The sequence below is a fragment of the Lepidochelys kempii genome, chromosome 9 (genome assembly GCF_965140265.1).
Source record: "Lepidochelys kempii isolate rLepKem1 chromosome 9, rLepKem1.hap2, whole genome shotgun sequence".
In the NCBI taxonomy this organism is placed as follows: Eukaryota; Metazoa; Chordata; order Testudines; family Cheloniidae; genus Lepidochelys; species Lepidochelys kempii.
Genome location: NC_133264.1, coordinates 87,513,937 through 87,537,356, shown reverse-complemented (window position 1 = coordinate 87,537,356; position 23,420 = coordinate 87,513,937). Strand labels below are relative to the sequence as shown.

At 43.5% G+C, this 23,420-nt stretch overlaps 1 protein-coding gene across 18 annotated transcripts in view; it reads right to left on the bottom strand.

Annotated features, from left to right (window-relative positions):
• Positions 1 to 23,420, bottom strand: part of TENM1 (teneurin transmembrane protein 1) — a 1,403,901-nt gene that overhangs the window by 163,513 nt on the left and 1,216,968 nt on the right. For all 18 annotated transcript variants that reach the window (XM_073361279.1, XM_073361281.1, XM_073361273.1 and 15 more), the window contains one exon: positions 20,434 to 20,634. In XM_073361279.1, the coding sequence (XP_073217380.1) occupies positions 20,434 to 20,634 (201 nt within the window). The remainder of the gene's footprint in view (positions 1 to 20,433; positions 20,635 to 23,420) is intronic.

The following is a 23,420-nucleotide window of genomic DNA, read 5'->3' as shown; positions in this document are numbered from 1 at the left end:
GAGCCCACAACTCTGTACCATTCTTCTGATAACACCACCCATTCACAGCACATGCTTCATAGGTTTTGTACTTCTCATAGCAAGAACCGCAGTGACTGTCGCATGTCACCATCCCTTTTGCAATCACACATTCCTTTAGCTGCTAGAACAATTGTTTACATGGAACAAATAACTTTAGGAAAGTATTTAACTGTTGTCTGTAAGAGATGTAGTTTGCAGATTTTGAAACCGTGTGTTCCGTTTAGTTCCTCTGTTTCCGTTCTCCCTTGCACGTGCTTCTCTGCCACCCACTCCATTCTTCTCAGCCCCCCTGCTTCCTGATACTCTTCTCTGCAGGCATTGTTTTGTTGAATTTCTTTCTCTCCTGGACATGCTGACCAACCACATGATACCTAAAGGCAGCTTGTCTCTCCCCTCAGCAGTAGCTGCTGCAATCAAGAGGCTGAGTTCCTGTAGAAATAGCTGGAAACAAGGATGAGCCAAGCACTGGGTGGACTGACAGCTTTCTGCAGACCATCAGAATGCAGTCCTTGGATCACAGTGTGGGAACTTCTGCTTTATACCATGATGATCTGTTCATTTAAATAGCCAAGACTTCCAAAGCCATGGGACTAGGGCAGGGATGGGCAAACTTTTTGGACCGAGGACCACATTGGGGTTGCGCAACTGTATGGAGGACCGGGTAGGGAAGGCTTTGCCCCCCAAACAGCCTGGCGCCCGCCCGCACCCCCATCTGCCCCCTCCCACTTCCCACCCCCTGACTGCCCCCCTCAGAACCCTCGACCCATCCAATACCCCCCTGCTCCTTGTCCCCTGACCACCCCCTCCCAGGACCCCCCGCCCCCAACCGCCTGCCTCGGGATCCCACCCCCAATCCAACCCCCCCTGCTCCCTGACTGCCCCACCCCCTATCCATCCCACCCCTGTTCCCTGCCCCCTGACCGCCCCAGAACCTCTGTCCCATCCAACCGCACCCTGTCCCCTGACTGCCCCCTGGGACCCTCTACCCAATCTTTTCACCGCTGCGCACGTGCGCCGCTGCCACCCCCGCCCCCTTACCATGCTGCTCGGAGCGGCAGGAACTCGGGGCGGCATAGCTATGGGGGAGGGAGGACAGCAGGGGAGGGGCAGGGGACTAGCCTCCCCAGCCAGGAGCTCAAGGGCCAGGCAGGATGGTCCCGTGGGCCGGATGTGTCCCGCGGGCCTTAGTTTGCCCACCTCTGGACTGCATGAATGTATGTTGCACAATGGGATAATGTACATGGAGTCTTTGCTCCATCTCCAGTAAAATGTATTTTCAATTACTGTAATAGTTCACTTATTTTGTTTTGCATTTTTAAAAGAATTACTAGGTCTACATTTTAAAGCAAAAATCTTTATTGTGGATTAGACCCAAGAATTCGACTGTTTGTATGGTCACCCCTGGGATTATATAAGTAATCAACAAACCAGATAAAGCAATATGCAGGAGAAACGTGTATGAAGCTTTCATCATTTAACCTTCTGATAGACAGTAGTTTTCTATTTTCAGCGAAAAATTAACCTTTGTGGAATATTTCCCCGGGTAGCCTATATTATCATGATAGCTTTTTAAATTTATCATGCCACTACAATAAAATATTTTTTAAAGTACTATTCTAGAGGGATTTGTGCAACACAATTTTAGTCAGCAGATCCTAAAGGAGAATATCATAACTTTGATACCACAATGTGTTAAGGAAAATTAAAACATAGCACAAAAGGGACTTTATGCCTTCAAGTGCACAGCATGGTTTAGAAACTAATTTCCAAAGGAAATACAAAATTTAAGCATGCTGATTGAACTATAAACTTGCCTCTTATAAACAATCAACTTGCACTGAATTGTAAAGTAAACGTTTCAATAAAATGTGCTTGTACTTCCTTAGCCTAACAAATTTTAATGCTTTTTGTCATAAAACAAAAATTCCCTTTATTGGATTCTGACTAGGAGAAAAAATCCTTTGAATGCAAGGGACACCATTTTGTGTCACTAGCAGAGGTGAAAGTAAGCCGGTGCGCCGTACCAGGACCGGCTTTCCGAGAGGGCAATTGAAAGCCCTGGGGTAGCGGTGGTGAGGCTCTGGAGGGATTTAAAGGGCCCCGGAGCTCCAGCCGCTGCTGCTGCCCCAAGGCCCTTTAAATCCCCACCTCAGCCCTGCTGCCCGAGCCCTGGGGTAGGGATGGAGGGGCTCTGGTGGGAATTTAAAGGGCCCTGGAACTGCAGCCGCTGCTACCCCCCCAGGGCCCTTTGAATCCCAGCCTGAGCCCTGCTGCCCGAGCCCTGGGATAGCGGCAGTGGCGGGGCTCTGGCGGGGATTTAAAGGGCCCCAGATCTCCAGCCCCCACTACCCTCCCGGGGCCCTTTAACTCCCTGCCTGAGCCCCGCTGCCGAAGCCCTGGAGTAATGGCGGCGGGGCTCCAGAGGGGATTTAAAGGGCCGGGGCGCTAGTAGCGGCTGGAGCCCCAAGCCCTTTAAATTCCCGCCTGAGCCCTGCTGCCCGAGCTCTGGGGTAGTGGCGGTGGGGCTCCGGCGGGCATTTAAAGGGCCGGGGCGGTAGCGGTGGCTGGAGCCGCAGGGCCCTTTAAATCTCCGATGGAGCCAGGTCACTGCTACCCCAGGGCTTGGGCAGAAGGGCTCAGGCGGGGATTTAAAGGGCTTGGGGCTCCGGCAGCTGCTACCACAGCAGAGCCCCAGGCCCTTTAAAGCTCTGCCAGAGCCCAGAGCCCCGGGGTAGCGGTGGCAGCCGGGAGCCCCCAGGGCTCTTCAGTGATTTAAAGGGCCCGGGGCTCCGCTGCAGTAGTGGCAGCTGGAGCCCTGGGCCCTTTAAATCGCCCCTGAGCCCCGGGGCTCCCAGCCGCCTCTGTGGCTGGTAGCTGGAGCCCTGGCCCTTTAAATCAAGATTTAAAGGGCCCGGTGTTTTAAGGCCCTGCCTCTTCTTGTTGAGGTCACACCTCTTCCGGTTGAGGCCATGCCCCCTGCTCAGGACTCCGGCATACCGGTAAGTCCTCTAACTTACTTTCACCCCTGGTCACTAGCTTTTATGAAGGACATTTTCCGCCAGGACGAAGTGTGTGGTTGTTGTCGAGGTCAGATGAGGCTTAAAATGACAATGACTAGGAAGGCCCGATTGAAAAGAATGCTGCATTGTCTGGACACTACTGAAACAGCAAGCTCCTGCCAGAGATCTAAACTAAGTGAACAAGCCCCTCCAAACTCATAGGTTATTGCTTAAATGCTTAGGCCCTGTGTGAATTCGGAGGGCCTGGCTTGGGAGGGGGGGTGGGGGGTGGGGCGGCAGGGGAAGAGTAGTTACAATAAGTCATTTTGTGCTGAGATATTACTTTGCACTCTGTTGAGGTCATGATGAAAAGCAAGTCAGGACATTTTAATAACTGACAACTGGACATTCTGAGTGTTGGGGGTTATAACTTTAGGCCTGAGTCTATTTTCTTGATAATGCTGCCATAGCATGATTCACAGCTGCTTCCATGAATGCTTCCTGAGCTGCTCAGGATATGAGGGTGAACCACCACCAGGCCTGTCCAAATGCCAGGGGTCAGAGGGCCACCTATTAATTCACACTGAACTGTAAGTATACAGTGCCCTTATCATATCTAGCCTGTGCTGTGCATTACAGTGCCCTTATCAGGCCTGCCACGGACAGGATCACAACTAGAACAGGTACAGAATAATATGAAGTGGCAATGCTGCTTCCCTGCACTGTCCTGCTAACAGACCTCCTCCATGCTCTGGAAAGACCATTCTCCAGGTGACAAGAAGTTAATTGAGCCTCCATGGCCATTCACTCTTGGTCCTGTCAGCTTGGCCTGCCAATAAGGATGGAAATTACTGGTAACTGTAAAACAGATACCAAGGCTAATACATAATAAACTGAATCCAACATCTCACCTCACATATACTCAGCAGCAGTCTGAGAGTAAGGGCTTTCATCCTTCAAAGTTGAGTTGGAATTGGTCCTGTGAACTGAGAGGTGAAAGGTTTTGTATCTCATTACTAATTCCCTCAGCCATCTAGGCTCTTTGGAGATTGTTTTTCTTTTCATTTTGTGAAGTATTTCAATGTTGGGAAAAGGCACCAGAGTGACACCCCTGGAGACCCAAGCCCTCTCTCCATCTACTTATGTATCATGGCATGGTCAGTGGCAATCCAAGCTTTTCCACAGTTCCCTGCCAGACGCCTCACCTGCTCTAGAGAGGTCACTATTACTGCAGAGCTCAGACTCCATATACATTCATTGCTTGGCCTCTCTGTTTACTGTATGTGAGAGAAAGGGAAAAGACTTTATCATCTCCAAACAAAATCCTGTCAGATGCTTCAATATTGTCCTTGATTTCTTTTATATTAGATCTAGCACCATCTAGGGGTAAGGGCTATAGAAGCAGACAAAGTGCCACTACCAAGCACATCAAAATTATTAGTTGTTTTGGAAAGGTAGATATTTTCAATTATGGTTGACAGAGGACTGGGTGAACAGAGGGAAAGCTTAAGATTCAGAGGGAAAAGGGAGGAGAAGAGGCAATATTTTTTGGCATTCTTTCAAGTACTACCAGGGATCAAGCATGGGTTGGCATGTAAAACTGTCTCACAGTTTGCTTCATTGCCTCTTTCACACCCCTGACCTCTCCTTACTAATAAATGACTGCATCAGTCTTTTTGATTCCTCCTGGTCTGGTTTCAGCATCTAGTGGATTATTAATTATTACTATTATTATTATTATTATTTATTACAGTGTTTCTTGCTGCCCTAATTTCTCACATTTTATATTCTCCAGTGATTGAATTAAGCATTCCATTATTTTACTGCTACTAATTATTTTAAAAGGAATCTCATTCACAAGATGGCTTCTTGCAAACTCTTACAATTCTACAGGAAATACAGATCAAGCTGGTCACATAGTTTGCACTTTTCAATGAAATATACAGGGGTAAAAAGAGCTCTTCTACAATGTCAAACCATGCACAACAGGGGAAACTTCAATCATCCTTTTAATTTGCAGTGTAGTAATAGACCAGCTCCCCACAAATTAAAGAGGACAGTTAGACAAAATTAAGAATGCCAATCTTCCCTACAGAACAAAGCAATGAGCAATGATCATAACATAATTAAAAAGATCCTTAGATTTGCTAAAAATAGAAAATATTATAAAAATGCGAATGAAAAAGAGCAAAAGAGAAAGGCTATAGAAAATATGTGACAGTTTACCTCATGTACTGAAAGATGTTTCAAGGGTATTTTCACTACTGAGTGTTGTTTTGAGTGAATACCCTTGTCCTTGGCAAATCAGAATGACTGACACCCATAATTTGCAATTTCCTAAATTTGAAGAGTTTTTTGATTGCTCTGTAATGGTTTTACCTAAGTAATTTTTTTCAAGTTGCAATTTTTGCTGTTTAATTTTGAAATCAATTTGAGATGTCTTGAGCTATATTAATATGCTGTATTATGCCTTCACTCATTTTCCTTTGAAGCACTTACTTTAAAAATGTGTATTTCTAATTATTTTTAAATTATTCTACTTTGCATTACAATTTACAACATTTTGTATTTTTTCAAAGAACTTCAGTTTTAAAGATGTTCTGTGTTTCAAAAGATAGAGAAGAAATGGTGTCAATCTATTTTTACCCTTTGTGAAACTGTCACTAATTTTGCTGGTGCAGAGCTGAACCAAAATAGATATGCTAAATATATAACATCTACTCATAATCACTTTGGGACATATGCACTCATAAAAAGAACAGTCATTATCATCTTACCAATCATACTGGGCCATATCCAATGGTGTAAATCTGGAGTAACTCCAATGGATTCAGTGGAATTACACCAGGTGTATTGAAGTATCTGGCCTGTTTTCACTCATGAGTGTGATCTAGAGGAATAAATATGGAACTGGGCATTTGTGAATGCACAAAATGTATTCTATCTTCCATTTTCTTCCCATGTCCTCATTTTCTATCCCCTAGTCTCAAGGTCCTATGTTACAGGCCCTTAGTCTCAAGATCCCATGTTACATCTACATTCCCCCAGACACAGAACTAGATGAGTATCTCTTCCTAGACTTCAGAGTGGTAGCCATGTTAGTCTGTATCAGCAAAAAACCTGAGGAGTACTTGTGGCACCTTAGAGACTAACAAATTTATTTGGGCATAAGCTTTTGGGCATAAGCTTTGTTAATAAATTTGTTAGTCTCTAAGGTGCCACAAGTACTCGGTTTTTTTCTTCCTAGACTGTTGATGCTGCTACTTCATTCAGCCAGAAGGGTCACTGCTGAGTGATGTGAAGAACTGCCTCTATCTGGGTATAAGCATCTGGTCCCAAAGCACGCAACAGAAAGATTCCAATTGACTTCAAAGAACTTTGGCTCAAACTCTGTACATGCAGACCTAAAACTGTAGTTAAAATAATGACAGAGAAAAAAGTCAGTTATTGTGGAGTTTGCTGGTGGCATTAAAAATAATCCAGTAATAGGACTAGAATCAGTGTCTTACTCTGCAGATGTGCTATATAAGAGCTAGTTGTTATTAATTATTAATTATTTATTATTATTACTACTGTTATTATTATTATTTTGTCAAATGTGCAGTTCAACACCTTTATGCCACACAGGTCAGGTGAGCCATATGGTGGGGAGCTGAACACAATGGATTTTAACACATATTCACAACTGGATAAGGATTCAATATGGTGTACAGCTGCTGAGCTGTTGAAAGGGCCAAGAATGACCCTTTTCAGGAAAGGAGTTTTTCACAAAAACCAGTTTATAATGAGTTTGACCATAAAGAGAATATCACTTTTCTGCTTTATGTTCACATCCCTTAGGATAAGGAGAAAATTAAATGGGAAATGGATGTCTCTGGTGCATATCATCACCTGTCAGATGGATAAGTAAATTATGACTACAAGGAAGGTAAAGCCTGTATCTCTGACTTCTTCAGAGGTTTCCACTCTTGAGGTTGCCAAAGGACCAATGAACAAAGAGAAAACCCAGGGACAAAAATGAAAGAACAAAGGAATAAAAAACTCATCGTGTGGAGAGAATTATGAACATAAAACACTCAAATTTATATTCTGAGTAATATTACAGGGCTTTAATTATAAAGAATTATCTGTTTTTCAAAAAATTAGCTTACAAGACTGATGAGAAAAAATATTAGCTCTTTTTATGACCATTGGATAAGGTCATTAGGATGCGGAAAGGAACAGTTACTTACCCTACAATAACTGTGGCTCTTCGAGATACTGTGATCAGTGCAGATACACTGTAGGTGCTCATACATCTCATGTGTGCAAGACTGATTTTTTTTTAAATAACAGTGTCTGCTATGTCCACATGTACGCCTGTGCTTCCTCGTGCTCCTGTGTGAGGGCATAAAAGGTGGAGTGACCATGACCCAATCCCATTTCCTTTGCAATTCTTTAAAGCCCCCGGTTGCTGAAGATTTGAAAAGTGGGGATTGAGAGCAGGCTGTGGAATCCACACTGACTAACAACATGTGGTTCTTGAGGAATCACAGTACTAGGCGGTAAGTAATCATTCTTTCTTCTTCGAGCATGTGTCAGTGTGGGTCCAACTGTAGGCGACTAGCAAGGAGTATTGTCTTGGGATGATGGGAATGAGGAGTTTCAACTGCATCAGTCAAACAGAGATTGAAGTACTGCTCTCTCACACTTGGCATCTGATGTAGCAGCTAACTCCAACGCATAGTGTTTGACAAAGATCACTTGGTTACACCATGTTGACACCTTACTGATTTCTGATACTGGCACTTTCCTAAAGCAGATTGTGGAAGTTGCTTGTGCTGCGGTGGGTGGGTGCGGATGTTCAGTGGGAAGGATATGCCAGCCAGCTGTTAATATAGTGAGATACATTTTGTTATCCATTTGAATATTCTTTGTGAAGAGATGGCTTGACCTTTAAAACACCAGGTTATGGCTAGAAATAGGTGTGGCAATAGTCTGAATGGGTTAGCCATTCCAATATAATAAAGAAAAATCCTGGCTACATGCTAGTGCTAAGTGTGGCTCCAGAAAGTAGACAGGCAGATTGACCAACCAGTTTAAATGAAAATCTGAGACACTTTAGCAATGAACTTTGAGTGAGGTTATTGCACCAACTTGTCCCTATGAAATGTCACACAGGGGTTCAACCATTAATACTGATGATCACTCACCTTCCTGGCTTAAGTGACAGTCACTAGTAAGACTATCTATACAGTGAGAAAATGCAGGAAGCATTCTGAAAGAGGTTTGAACAGATGCTGCATAAACCTCTGGAGGACTAAATTAAGGTCCCATGCAGGAGTAGATTCTCTGACAGGTGGGTAAGATGGTAATAATACTGTGAGAAATTCGATAATGTGGGCTGAGAAAAGACCAAGCACAACTGTAAAGGCAGATGACAAGCTGAGATCACCATAAGCTGGACTTTAACAGAGCTGAATGACAGGCTGGCCTGTATTAAGTGCAATTAAGTAGTCAAGGATCTTCACGACTGAGACCTGGGTTGGGAGCAGACGATGTTGGGCCGCCATGTCAAGAACGTATTCCATTTAGATGAATACATCCTTCTGGTACATATATTGCCCCGGTATGTATCAGGATTTTCTGGACCCACAGTGAGCAAAGGTTCAACATAACAATTTTATATGAGTAAAATGTAAAAACACCCCATTTTTTCATGGACTAACTCAATGCTCCCCAGACAGTAAAATGAGCTTGGAAACACATACCAATGCACTGTTTGATCTCAAATTAGCTGTAAGCACCTGCACTGTAATACAGAATCATTGTATATAGCATGTACCATTAAAAAGCTCACCCCAGTGTACTGAACCAAAACAAATGCAAGTTTCTCTACCATTTCTACGGTTGCTCATTTTAAACCAGTGTTACCCTGAAACTTCCCAATCCTTTAACATTATGGAAAGTAGAGTCCCTCATAGGGAATGTGGGACAAAGAATCAAAGGAGGAGATTCAGAAAAAGCTTTTTGAAAATTAGTAGTTGAATTAGAGACATTTAGCCACTTGCCCAAAGAGGTATCAGGATGGAATCACAATGCCTCAAGGAGAGCTCTGGGAGATCTTGTATAGAATGCCTCCCCAAGCGGAGTTCAGGAGCAATGAACTCTGCACCAAGATCTGGTAAAGGGGCCTAGGGCAATGGCCCCATCCCCTTTGATTTGAAGATCCCTTACCCCAGCTAGTAGAAACAAATCCTTGCCTCAGTAAACTTTAAAAACATGTAATTGACCAAATACTCTTTCAACGCTTATGTACTTCTTTGCATTTGCTCTCCCATCATTACTGTATAAATATACATTTCCCTCTTTATTACCAGCCTCCTCTTCTCACTCTATTCATTCAGTCATGCCAGAGTTCAGTGTTGGTTATATCCATTGGCTTATTTCAGCAAACATTTACTTCCAGGAGTCACCTTACTCCTGAACATTGTCCCGCTGAAGACAAAAGGACACTGTCTTCAGTGTGACTGCCACCAGGGAGCAATCATACACCTCAGAGTAACTATCTACATGGCTGGACCAAACAAATGTAGAACAAAATTAAGTGAGAAATAACAAAGACTATGTTGTAAAGAACACCCCGAAGGTGACAGAGGTTAAGGTCGTACGTGCAATCCTTATTTTGTCTTTTCTTGACTTTTGAATTTGAAGCTTACAATTTCAGTCCTCTCAGAGTAGTTTTTTGGATGAAGTAATAGCTATATATAACCATAGCACTTTTACGATAGTTATGCTTTCAAAAGGTCTGGCCAAACAAGAATAACTGGAAGGGATTCTGTTCCTGTAAACACTGGTTTGTGGCATTGCTATATAAATCAATCAGGAGAATCAGGTTGATTAGAGAAAGAACAACTTTTTACAGTTATTTTCAGCGATGATGGAAAAAGGTCTACCAAAAATATATCCCAGTTCTGCAGGGTGGGGGTGGAGTTTGAGTATGTGTGGGAGTACATTTGGTTTGATGGTTTTGTTTTTGTAAAATTCCACTGGCAGCACTTAACAAGTTTCTTCCATTTTGAGAGAAACTACTGACTCAAGTGGTACTCTCCACTCTCTCTCAAACCAGCAGAAACTTTTAAAGTATTACCACACTCAAACTTTTAGTAAAGATGGATTCTGCCTTTACGGCATTTCAGCTAGAGATAAGTAAATGTACTGTTAGCGGTAAAGTCTGACTTTCAGTACTGTGATTGAAAGCACTTTCCATCCTAACACATACCACTGGCTCTATATAAATATATATCCTTGATTTGGAAAATAATTGGAAAGCTTTCAAATGCTAGCATACAGGTTTAAAAAAAGCTGTTTAAAAAGCTGGTGCTCCGCGAACCAGCTGAGCGGCAGGGAACCAGCTGAGCAGCGGGGAACAGCAGAGCAGCGAACAGCAGGAGTTTGCCTGGGAGTTCGCCTGGGGTGAGCCCCCTGAGGCTTGCACCCTGACGGCTTCTCTGAGTAATTACTGCATCTCCCGAGGAAGCTCGTAGTAGGAAGGTAATATGAATGGGGAGTGTTCAGCTGTTGTGACCTGCACTGGATGTGCCATGTTTGTCTTTCTTCCATAGGACAGAAGCGACTTTGTGTGTACAAAGTGCAAGCTGGTCTCCATATTGGAAGAGAAGGTTCAAGGTCTGGAGCAACAGGTATTGACCCTGTGTTGCATAAGAGAATCTGAAGATTTCCTGGACAGACGTCAGGATATGCTTCTATGGGCACAAGGTTCTCAAGATTCAGAGCAGGCTGCGCAGTGGGGACAGGAGGATGGTGAAGAAATTTGGCAACATGTGACCTCCAGAAGAAGAAGGGGGAATGTCCATGTACCAGCAATGCAGATAGAGGTAAGTAACCGTTTTCATGTTCTCTCCACAGGTACCATTGTGGGGAGTGGCCCAGATGATACCTCTGGGGGAAGGGAGAAGAAGGAGACTCTGCCAGTTGAAAGGCATGAGATGCACTGTCCTAAGGTTGGGTGTTCCACGACCACCACTCCCAAGAGAAGGAGGCGGGTGGTGGTTGTCGGGGACTCTCTCCTCAGGGGGACTGAGTCATCTATCTGCCGCCCTGACCGGGAAAACAGAGAAGGCTGCTGCTTGCCAGGGGCTAAGATTTGCGATGTGATGGAGAATCTGCCGAGACTCCTCAAGCCCTCGGACTGCTACCTCTTCCTGCTTTTCCACGTGGGCATCAATGATACTGCCAAGAATGACCTTGAGCGGATCACTGCAGACTACGTGGCTCTGGGAAGGAGGATAAAGGAGTATGAGGTGCAAGTGGTGTTCTCGTCCATCCTCCCCGTGAAAGGAAAAGGCCGGGGTAGGGATCATCGAATCGTGGAAGTCAATGAATGGCTACACAGGTGGTGTCGGAGAGAAGGCTTTGGATTCTTTGACCATGGGATGGTGTTCCAAGAAGGAGACGTACTAGGCAGAGACGGGCTCCACCTAACGAAGAGAGGGAAGAGCATCTTCGCGAGCAGGCTGGCTAACCTAGTGAGGAGGGCTTTAAACTAGGTTCACCGGGGGAAGGAGACCAAAGCCCTGAGATAGGTGGGGAAGCGGGATACCGGGAGGAAGCACGAGCAGAAGTGTGTGAGAGGGGAGGGCTCCTGCCTCATACTGAGAATGAGGGGCGATCAGCGGGTTATCTCAAGTGCCTATATACAAATGCACAAAGCCTGGGAAACAAGCAGGGAGAACTGGAGGTCCGGGCAAAGTCAGGGAATTATGATGTGATTGGAATAACAGAGACTTGGTGGGATAGGAGACCAAAGCCCTGAGGTAGGTGGGGAAGCGGGATACCGGGAGGAAGCACGAGCAGGAGCGTGTGAGAGGGGAGGGCTCCTGCCTCATACTGAGAATGAGGGGCGATCAGCGGGTTATCTCAAGTGCCTATATACAAATGCACAAAGCCTGGGAAACAAGCAGGGAGAACTGGAGGTCCTGGCAAAGTCAGGGAATTATGATGTGATTGGAATAACAGAGACTTGGTGGGATAACTCACATGACTGGAGTACTGTCATGGATGGGTATAAACTGTTCAGGAAGGACAAAGAGGCCAGAAAAGGTGGGGGAGTTGCACTATATGTAAGGGAGCAGTATGACTGCTCAGAGCTCAAGTATGAAACTGCAGAAAAACCTGAGAGTCTCTGGATTAAGTTTAGAAGCGTGAGCAACAAAGGTGATGTAGTGGTGGGAGTCTGCTATAGAACATCGGACCAGGGGGATGAGGTGGACGAGGCTTTCTTCCGGCAACTCGCAGAAGCTACTGGATCGCACGCCCTGGTTCTCATGGGCGACTTCAATATCTGCTGGGAGAGCAATACAGCGGTGCACAGACAATCCAGGAAGTTTTTGGAAAATGTAGGGGACAATTTCCTGGTGAAACTGCTGGAGGAACCAACTAGGGGCGGAGCTCTTCTTGACCTGCGGCTCACAAACCGGGAAGAATTAGTAGGGGAAGCAAAAGTGGATGGGAACCTGGGAGGCAGTGACCATGAGATGGTCGAGTTCAGGATCCTGACACAAGGAAGAAAGGAAAGCAGCAGAATACGGACCCTGGACTTCAGAAAAGCAGACTTTGACTCCCTCCGGGAACTGATGGGCAGGATCCCCTGGGAGAATAACATGAGGGGGAAAGGAGTCCAGGAGAGCTGGCTGTATTTTAAAGAATCCTTATTGTGGTTACAGGGACAAACCATCCCGATGTGTAGAAAGAACAGTAAATATGGCAGGCGACCAGCTTGGCTTAACAGTGAAATCCTTGCAGATCTTAAACACAAAAAAGAGGCTTACAAGAAGTGGAAGATTGGACAAATGACCAGGGATGAATATAAAAATATTGCTCGGGCATGTAGGAATGAAATCAGGAAGGCTAAATCACACCTGGAGTTGCAGCTAGCAAGAGATGTTAAGAGTAACAAGAAGGGTTTCTTCAGGTATGTTGGCAACAAGAAGAAAGCCAAGGAAAGTGTGGGCCCCTTACTGAATGAGGGAGGCAACCTAGTGACAGAGGATGTGGAAAAAGCTAATGTACTCAATGCTTTTTTTGCCTCTGTCTTCACGAACAAGGTCAGCTCCCAGGCTACTGCACTGGGCAGCACAGCATGGGGAGGAGGTGGCCAGCCCTCTGTGAGGAAAGAAGTGGTTCGGGACTATTTAGAAAAGCTGGACGTGCACAAGTCCATGGGGCCAGATGCGTTGCATCCGAGAGTGCTAAAGAAACTGGCAGATGTGATTGCAGAGCCATTGGCCATTATCTTTGAAAACTCATGGTGATCGGGGGGAAGTCCCGGAAGACTGGAAAAAGGCTAATGTAGTGCCAATCTTTAAAAAAGGGAAGAAGGAGGATCCTGGGAACTACAGGCCAGTCAGCATCCCCTCAGTCCCCGGAAAAATCATGGAGCATGTCCTCAAGGAATCAATTCTGAAGCACTTAGACGAGAGGAAGGTGATCAGGAACAGTCAGCATGGATTCACCAAGGGAAAGTCATGCCTGACTAATCTAATTGCCTTCTATGATGTGATAACTGGTTCTGTGGAAAGCAGTGGACGTGTTATTCCTTGACTTTAGCAAAGCTTTTGACACGGTCTCCCACAGTATTCTTGTCAGCAAGTGAAAGAAGTATGGGCTGGATGGATGCACTACAAGGTGGGTAGAAAGTTGGCTAGATTGTCGGGCTCAACAGGTAGTGATCAATGGCTCCATGTCTAGTTGGCAGCTGGTATGTAGCGGAGTGCCCCAAGGGTCGGTCCTGGGGCCGGTTTTGTTCAATATCTTCATTAATGATCTGGAGGATGGTGTGGATTGCACACTCAGCAAGTTTGCGGATGACACTAAACTGGGAGGAGTGGTAGATACGCTGGAGGGTAGAGATAGGATACAGAGGGACCTAGACAAATTGGAGGTTTGGGCCAAAAGAAATCTGTTGAGGTTCAGCAAGGACAAGTGCAGAGTCCTGCACTTAGGACGGAAGAATCCCAGGCACCGCTACAGACTAGGGACCGAATGGCTAGGCAGCAGTTCTGCAGAGAAGGACTTAGGGGTGACAATGGACGAGAAGCTGGATATGAGTAACCAGTGTGCCCTTGTTGCCAAGAAGGCCAATGGCATTTTGCGGTGTATAAGTAGGGGCACTGCCAGCAGATTGAGGGACGTGATCGTTCCCCTCTTTTCGACATTGGTGAGGCCTCATCTGGAGAACTGTGTCCAGTTTTGGGCCCCACACTACAAGAAGGATGTGGAGAAATTGGAGAGAGTCCAGTGAAGGACAACAAAAATGATTCGGAGTCTGGAACACATGATGAGGAGAGGCTGCGGGAACTGGGATTGTTTAGTCTACGGAAGAAAAGAATGAGGGGGGATTTGATAGCTGCTTTTAACTACCTGAAAGGTGGATCCAAAGAGGATGGATCTAGACTATTCTCAGTGATAGCAGATGACAGGACAAGGAGTAATGGTCTCAAGTTGTAGTGGGGGAGATTTAGGTTGGATATTAGGAAAAACTTTTTCACTAGGAGGGTGGTGAAACACTGGAATGCATTACCTAGGTAGGTGGTGGAATCCCCTTCCTTAGAAGTTTTTAAGGTCAGGCTTGACAAAGCCCTGGCTGGGATGATTTAGTTGGGGATTGGTCCTGCTCTGGGCAGGGGGTTGGACTAGATGACCTCCAGAGGTCCCTTCCAACTCTGATATTCTATGATCCTATGATTAGGGCCAGATCATCTCCCACCTAAACCTATGGAGGAGGGCTCAGGGAAGGGAGATCTTTCATCTATCAGGAAAAAGCATAATGAAATCCAACGGTTGGAGGCTTAGCCTAGACAAATTCACAATAGAAATAAGGGGCACATTTTAACAGGGAGAATAATTAATGATGGGAGCTACTTACCAACAAATGCGGTAGTTTATCCATCATTTGTAGTCTAAGTCAAGACAGGATAACTTTCTAAAAGCTCAAACAGAAATTACAGGCCTGATGCAGAAATTACTGAGGCTATGGCTACACTACAGAGCTTACAGTGGCGCAGCTGTAGGGCTGCTAATGCAGACACTCTGATGGGAGAGAGCTCTCCCATCCACTAATTACTCCAGTCCCCCCCGCATGCAGCAGTAGCTATGTTGGTGGGAGAAATTCTTCCACTGACATACTGCTGTCCACTCGGGGGCTTAGGTTGGCGTAACTTACGTTGCTCAGGGAGTGGCTTATTCACACCCCTGAGCAATGTAAGTTACACCATAGTAACTGGTAGCATGTACATAGCCTAAGTTAGGTTCTTTGGCCTGAGTTATGCAGGAGGTCAGACTACATGATCACAGTGGTCCCTCCTGACCTTAAAATCTGTTACTCTGTGAATTATTCCAGTAGATCTCAGATCTTGCCTCCAAATTTGGCAGATCCTGAGGGATGTGCAGAGGTCTCAGGGGCTTCACACTTGTGCCTCCGATCCCCTTCATCCTTGCTGATGGCTGCCTCCATGGTTCCCAGAGGGATGGTTCTGTATCATCTCTTCTGAAGAAGCTCTTTAGAGCTTGAGGGCTGACTATGTCCCCCTAGTGCTCCCTCCCTTGGTAGACCCCAAACTCATGGACCTGTGCAAGATCCAGAGGAGATTGGTAGGGGGTGCTGCAGAGGTGGCTGAGCCGCACTTCTGATGGGACAGGGAGAGCCAATATTAGGGAAGCAATTTAGTTTTGCTACTGGTGTCAGTTATGGTACAACAAGGGGTTTTAATTTTCTATTCAGAAGAAAAGTAAGACAACTGAAAAGTAATTGCTTACAGCATTTTGCAAATGTTTAATATTTGCTATGGAACACAGGAATTGCTAAAACAGCTCACTGCAGGTCCCATATTCTTGTAGTCAAATTACAAATATAATTTCCACACTACTGATAGAGATTATCTTGCTTCTCTGACCTGAAATACAAAGAGATGCTAGGAAAAATGAAAATGTCTGAAGCTGCCTGATTTATTGCTAGTAAGGACTTACTAGGCTTTCATTGCTTCCTGAATGTAGATGAATGGTATGTGGTTTACCCTTTCCAACCCACCCATTCTAAAGAAATTCATGATTTTTTCTAACCACTAGCCTCATGTAAAGGCTCTTTTTACTCTGACCCTGTTAATTTCCTCTTCTGATGTTTTCCTTTCTCACTAAAATCATGCTTTGATCTCAGTAGGCACAATAAGTATTGATCCCAGGAAGAAAGTCTCCACCAGTGAGCCAATGTCTACCCTTCAATTTAATGTTCATTGTGCTGTCACACCAATCCAGGTTCTGGTTTAATGGCTATAAAGAGAGATGCATCTAAGAGGAGAGACCAGTAATGCTTAGCTATAAAGAGAGATTCACGTGGGTGATCATACAAGTATTCTTTCTTGACAAGTCAGGGGAAGGTAGAAAGGGAAAGAGGTATTTTCCTTATTGATTAATGGAAGCAAGTAAGAAAGAAAAATAGATTAGCTTGCAAAAATGCATTGAAATAGTTTTGGAAGCAAGAAACAAACAAGAAAATCAGGATCCCCAACATATAAACCTGCAGTATCTTCCCTACAACTATTCAATGGGGTCTATCAGATTCCTTTGCTAAGTGCCCAGTTGCCCAAGCCATAAGTCCCATTGACACAATAGACATTAATTATTTTGGAGATTCTGTGCCAAAGGTGCTACAGTGAGCCCACATACCGAACCAGAATTCTTTTGCACATTTTATGGGAAACAAATTCAGTATATATACAACAGTTTTCAGACTAACAGCCGTGTTAGTCTGTATTCACAAAAAGAAAAGGAGTACTTGTGGCACCTTAGAGACTAACCAATTTATTTGAGCATGAGCTTTCATGAGCTACAGCTCACTTCATCGGATGCATACCGATGATGCATACCACCATGATTTCAACAATTTCCATCCCACCACCAACCTCAGCCTGGTCCAGTCCACACAAGAGATCCACTTCCTGGACATTACAGTGCTAATAAACAATGGTCACATAAACACCACCCTATACCGGAAACCTACTGACCGCTATTCCTACCTGCATGCCTGCAGCTTTCATCCTGACCACACCACACGATCCATCGCCTACAGCCAAGCTCTGCGATACAACCGCATTTGCTCCAACCCCTCAGACAGAGACAAACACCTACAAGATCTCTGTCAAGCTTTCTTACAACTACAATACCCACCTGCGGAAGTAAAGAAACAGATTGATAGAGCCAGAAGAGTTCCCAGAAGTTACTTACTACAGGACAGGCCTAACAAAGAAAATAACAGAACGCCACTAGCCGTCACCTTCAGCCCCCAACTAAAACCCCTCCAACGCATTATTAAGGATCTACAACCTATCCTAAAGGATGACCCAACACTTTCACAAATCTTGGGAGACAGGCCAGTCCTTGCCTACAGACAGCCCCGCAACCTGAAGCAAATACTCACCAACAACCACATACCACACAACAGAACCACTAACCCAGGAACTTATCCTTGCAACAAAGCCCGTTGCCAATTATGCCCACATATCTATTCAGGGGACACCATCACAGGGCCTAATAACATCAGCCACACTATCAGAGGCTCGTTCACCTGCACATCCACCAATGTGATATATGCCATCATGTGCCAGCAATGCCCCTCTGCCATTTACATTGGTCAAACTGGACAGTCTCTACGTAAAAGAATAAATGGACACAAATCAGATGTCAAGAATTATAACATTCATAAACCAGTCAGAGAACACTTCAATCTCTCTGGTCATGCAATCACAGACATGAAGGTCGCTATCTTAAAACAAAAAAACTTCAAATCCAGACTCCAGCGAGAAACTGCTGAATTGGAATTCATTTGCAAATTGGATACTATTAATTTAGGCTTAAATAGAGACTGGGAGTGGCTAAGTCATTATGCAAGGTAGCCTATTTCCCCTTGTTTTTTCCTACCCCCCCCCCCGATGTTCTGGTTTAACTTGGATTTAAACTTGGAGAGTGGTCAGTTTGGATGAGCTATTACCAGCAGGAGAGTGAGTTTGTGTGTGTATGGGGGTGGGGGTGGGGGTGAGAAAACCTGGATTTGTGCTGGAAATGGCCCACCTTGATTATCATGCACATTGTAGGGAGAGTGGTCACTTTGGATGAGCTATTACCAGCAGGATAGTGAGTTTGTGTGTGTGGTTTTTGGGAGGGGGGTGAGAGAACCTGGATTTGTGCAGGAAATGGCCCAACTTGATTATCATGCACATTGTGTAAAGAGTTGTCACTTTGGATGAGCTATCACCAGCAGGAGAGTGAATCTGTGTGGGGGGGTGGAGGGTGAGAAAACCTGGATTTGTGCTGGAAATGGCCCAACCTGATGATCACTTTAGATAAGCTATTACCAGCAGGACAGTGGGGTGGGAGGAGGTATTGGTTCATATTCTCTGTGTGTATATAAAGTCTGCTGCAGTTTCCACGGTATGCATCCGATGAAGTGAGCTGTAGCTCACGAAAGCTCATGCTCAAATAAATTGGTTAGTCTCTAAGGTGCCACAAGTACTCCTTTTCTATATACAACAGTGAATTTTCCCCTCAAAATACTTGGCAAATCTCTACTTTCTCAATGTGAAATAATGGCCAGCTCTAAGCTGCAGGAGCTAAAAGTTTTTGCACTAATTATTTTTAAATTGTGAACTTTTAACTGTTTTGTTTTGGGTTGTTTTTTTCTTTGTCTGACTCCTTTGTGTGATACCTTTATAGAGGGAAAACTCAGCATACCCAGGCTGGTCAAACTTACACAAGGGACTTGTCCTGCATACAGTAGTCTCAGCATCAGGGAACACACTAGTGAGCTTTACATGACCTTTGCACCCTGCCCTGTGTGCAGTTCAGCTGGACTCAGGATCTGCCCCACTCTCTCCACTGACAAGGAACCAGTTTCCTGGCAACAATAATCACATGCAGTCACAGAACCACCTCCTCTTATTATCTGTTTTTATTAATGGACATACTAGTATATTACTTTAGGGAACATTTTCAGCATATAATGAGACACTTATAATGAAAATGTGAGCATTAGGGTTTTCATATTATTGAAAGCCAGTAGACGGAACTCTTATCAACGGAAGTATCATATCCGACAGGCTCATAATGAGATGAAATGTATTATTAATCCCATGGCATGGACTGAATGCTGAAAAGTCTTTCGAACAACCATTCACTGACCGTTCAGAATTACTGGCAGTTCAGTATATTGCTGCTTATAAATGTTCCCACATTTTGGGCACTATAGTCCCAATTCATCAGAACACTTAAGCGTGGGCTTAACTAATGAATTCAATGTGACTTAAGCATGTGCTTAATTGCCTTGCTGAAGTGGGGTTTCTAGCTAGTGATACATTTACAGAGAAAACACTAGGAAGTCTGTTCCCATATGTACCTGTATTTAGCTGTCATTAATGTTATCTGTGCATCTGGAAGGAAGAAAGGGGGTCCGATTACGCATGCTTGGCTCCAGTGGGATTGAAAGGTCTCCAGCAACTCCCTGGAGATGCTCAGAACCTTGCAAGCGTGGAGCATTAGATGTACTGCAAAGTATTCAGAAAAAACTATCATTCGGATCTAGTTTGTGTTGTGTTGTGGTGAGAGAGAGAGAGAGAGAGGGGACAGCTAATGCTATAATCATTGACTGAGCCTCATAAGCTATGAGCAAAAAATAAAGAAATGACAGAGGCATGCATCTTGGAAACGACATGATCTATTACAGGAATCAAATGTTAAATAGTTTCTTGTTCCGAGCACAGTCAGTTCTTTTAAAAGTACATAGTGAGATCATCTCTGCACTTAAACAAATTGAATGGGATTAAACCTAGATGGTCCTTTAAGGAAGAAGTTAGTTTTTATCCCAGCACAGCAGATGGGAATTCATTTTTCTTTTAGAATTTATTTTTGCCAGAGGCTTCTGTTGCCCATGATTTACTGGGTGTAGGCAATGTTCTTCCATTCATCCCAGGACTGTTGATATTTTCGTGGTCTCCTTTGAGGTGGATTATTACCATACATTGAAGACCTGATCCTGAAAGGTGCTGAGCACTCTTAACGCCAACTTGAAAGCAAAGGCATTCAGACCCTCACAGGCATAGTGCCCTAGCTGTTATACAGTCATGTAATCATGATGCTTGTCATAGGAAAAAAACCTAATTTATCTTTGCAACACGACAACATGAAAACAGGAGCTGCCAAAATAATTTCCATGTTCACGTCCCACAAAGTCTGATATTGGATCATATTAATTGTTTTTTTATTAACACTGATGTACTGTAGTATAGTATTTCCTAACAGAAACTGAATAGAAAACACAAGAATTTCATAGTCTTTATTTAAAAAAGAAAATTTTTTTTAAGTATACCTGTTGAGCAGTCTGAACCTGTCCACTTAGGCTCACAGCTACAGATGCCAGTATCCACAAGGAAAGTCCCATGGCCTGAGCATTGGTCTTGACATACAGGAAGAGATGTCTCACAGTTTACTCCTCCCCAGCCTGCAGAGCAGTGGCATTCCCCTTGAACACAGACACCACGGCCAGAGCACATAGGATCTAAACAATCCTCTGGAGAAAAATAAATAAAATATTTAGTGAATACCACTGACACTTTTACATTGATTTTCTAATATACAACATAAATGGTTGTTTTAAATAGGCAATAAAATGGCTCTTGTGCAATCATTTTGTTCAAGCAGAGCAATATTAACAGATAAAGAGGAAACAAAACTATACTAAAGTGCTATAAAGGGCCCAATCCTGGAACCCTTACTCACATTAGTATTTTAAAGTACTCACTTTAGTAGTCTTTACTCAGGCTCATTAGACTTGAATATGCAGGAAATTAAGAAATTAAGGTTACCACTTCACCTTTATTTAACTCAATTAATTACATTTATAGTTTAAACTACTCTATGTATGTTACACAAGATGATGAACAACAGTGAATCTTTTATGATACTCAGGCACAACAGTGTGTGCATATAACCACGTGACAGCCTTTGTCCACATTTCCTTTAAGTCACAGCCAGAAATATGCATAGACATTTTTTTCACTCTCTAAAATGAGACGCCAGTGCAATCTTCATGCAATAATAGAGACCTCCAGAGATCATAATGGCTTCACCTGTCATGTCCATTTTTATATAGACAATTTGTTAAAATGTAGATTATTTTACATTATTATACGTCTATCAGGTAATGACCCAGCCCAGCCATACTGGTATTTCAATAATAGACCTGGGCACAGAGTGGGGAGAGATACTACCTAACATTTTTGGAATACTGCTTAGTATTTCTCATTAGGTATGTTTGCACCATATTTTGTTTCCTATTGGAAAAGAAAAGTTTTATTCTCACAAATATCTGTGGAAAGTAAATTTTGGCTTTGGATCCAAGAATCTGTACCTGAAACAATATCACCTGGTCATCCACCAATCTCGAATAATGAATCCTTGACTAAATACTCACTAAGAAGAACTCACATGTTCACAAAATATATACACTGGGCAATTACGGATAATGACCAGACTCATACAAATCATAATCACTGATGAACAATTTGCAAACAGACAAAAGGGCTAAATTTGTTCTAAATTTGGACTAAATTGTTCCTTAAATATTGAGCAAGCTCTAGTGAATAACTTTAATTTAGGTGTATTTGTGGCACCTTAGAGACTAACAGATTTATTTGGGCATAAGCTTTCGTGGGCTAAAACCCACTTCATCAGCTGCATGCAGTGGAAAATACAGTAGATGTTATGAGAGTTTCAAGATTTTGAATAATTTTGTAGCCTTTCTGTACAAATCGATATTGAATAGTGGACATTTTAAGATAATTTCTTTGAAGTATGTGTACTTTTAAAATTCCTTTGCTGAATTTGTATAGCTGGGTTCTCCTGTCCCTATTTGCATTTCCTTGGCAATTTCTCTCTTCCTTGGAAATTTAGGCATTCCAACTATCTCTGACTTTAAACATTTTTGATGGATGTGCTCCCAGATAAAGTTATAGCTTTTACTTAAGACCATCCAATCAGATGAACTGAGTGTCATCTTCACAACAGATTGGCCTTCTATTGCTGAAATATTTAACACTTGCAGAGTTTTGCATGGACTGTCTACCATCTTTCTGACCTAATTCAATATCAGCGAGGAAGTTAAACTTTTCTATGAGAGCTGCGATGAAACCAATTTGAAGTTTTGTTTCAGGATCTTTTGTTGCGTTCTTCACAACCTCCCAATCTGCACACAGTCCAAGGTAGTTTTCAGAAAGTGAAGCCAGTGCTTCCGCATAAAGTGCAATTTGCTGGGGAGAAGATACAGATCCCTGGTGATACACTTAACACTTCATATTTAATGTCCTGATATAGAGCATTTCATGCAAATCATGCCACAACTGTGAGTACATAATAAATAATACTACTTAGCTCTTGTATAGTTTCCTCACCTGTTTCACTCTGGTTCCTACAATTGCTACTAAGCCTGCCATGTTAGTGGCACCATCATAGCATTTTCCGCAACAGTTGCTGATCCTCAGATTTAGACACAATAATATATCTTTATTATTAGTACGACTACCTCCACCAATGTAGTTGTGCAATCCAATGAACTCTTCGTGTACGTTCATGTCATGTTATCATTCATGCTGCAGCCATTAAACCACTTGCTCTGGGTTGATGTCTGTTGTTTCGTCTACATAGTTGCATGCAACTTTCCAGAAAGCTTAAGATTGTAAGAGAGTGTAAGATTTCCAGTATCTGATTCTGAATAACTGAACTTGTGAATTTGTTTTGACTCTTTTTCAGCCACTTCGAAACATCAGGATCAAACAAAGCAGTTAAAAAAGCTCTACCTCTACCCACTTAAAAGTGCAGTTTAGTTTGTTCAGTATGATGGCCTTGCAGTGCAAGTCCTTGGATAAGACAACACTTAGTATTTTCATTCGGCTTTCCTATTTTAATCTTCCCCCTAGAGTACTGAATACATGTATCAACATTCTTTGTGGCCTTTTTAAGAATATCAACTGCTTCATGATAGATATTTTCCTCTCGTATTTGTCTCATGCCTTTTTCCAATTAGAGAATCTGGACTGTGTGAAAGTTTCATCTGTGTACTTAGTCAAAAGTAGTTTGTATCTAAAAGCTGTATACTAGTGGAAACAAAGTATGCTACCAGTAGCTTAATAATAATGGAGCCATTGAAAATCATCAATCAGGATGAACAGAAAGAATGTCTTGTTTCCCAAAGTTATGCCCAGGGAAAGATTTACATTGTGGTTGATGAGGTCTCTCAGAAATGCCAACAGTATCAGGCAACTGACTTTTGGTTTCTGTTCTATATGATGGTAGAAACAT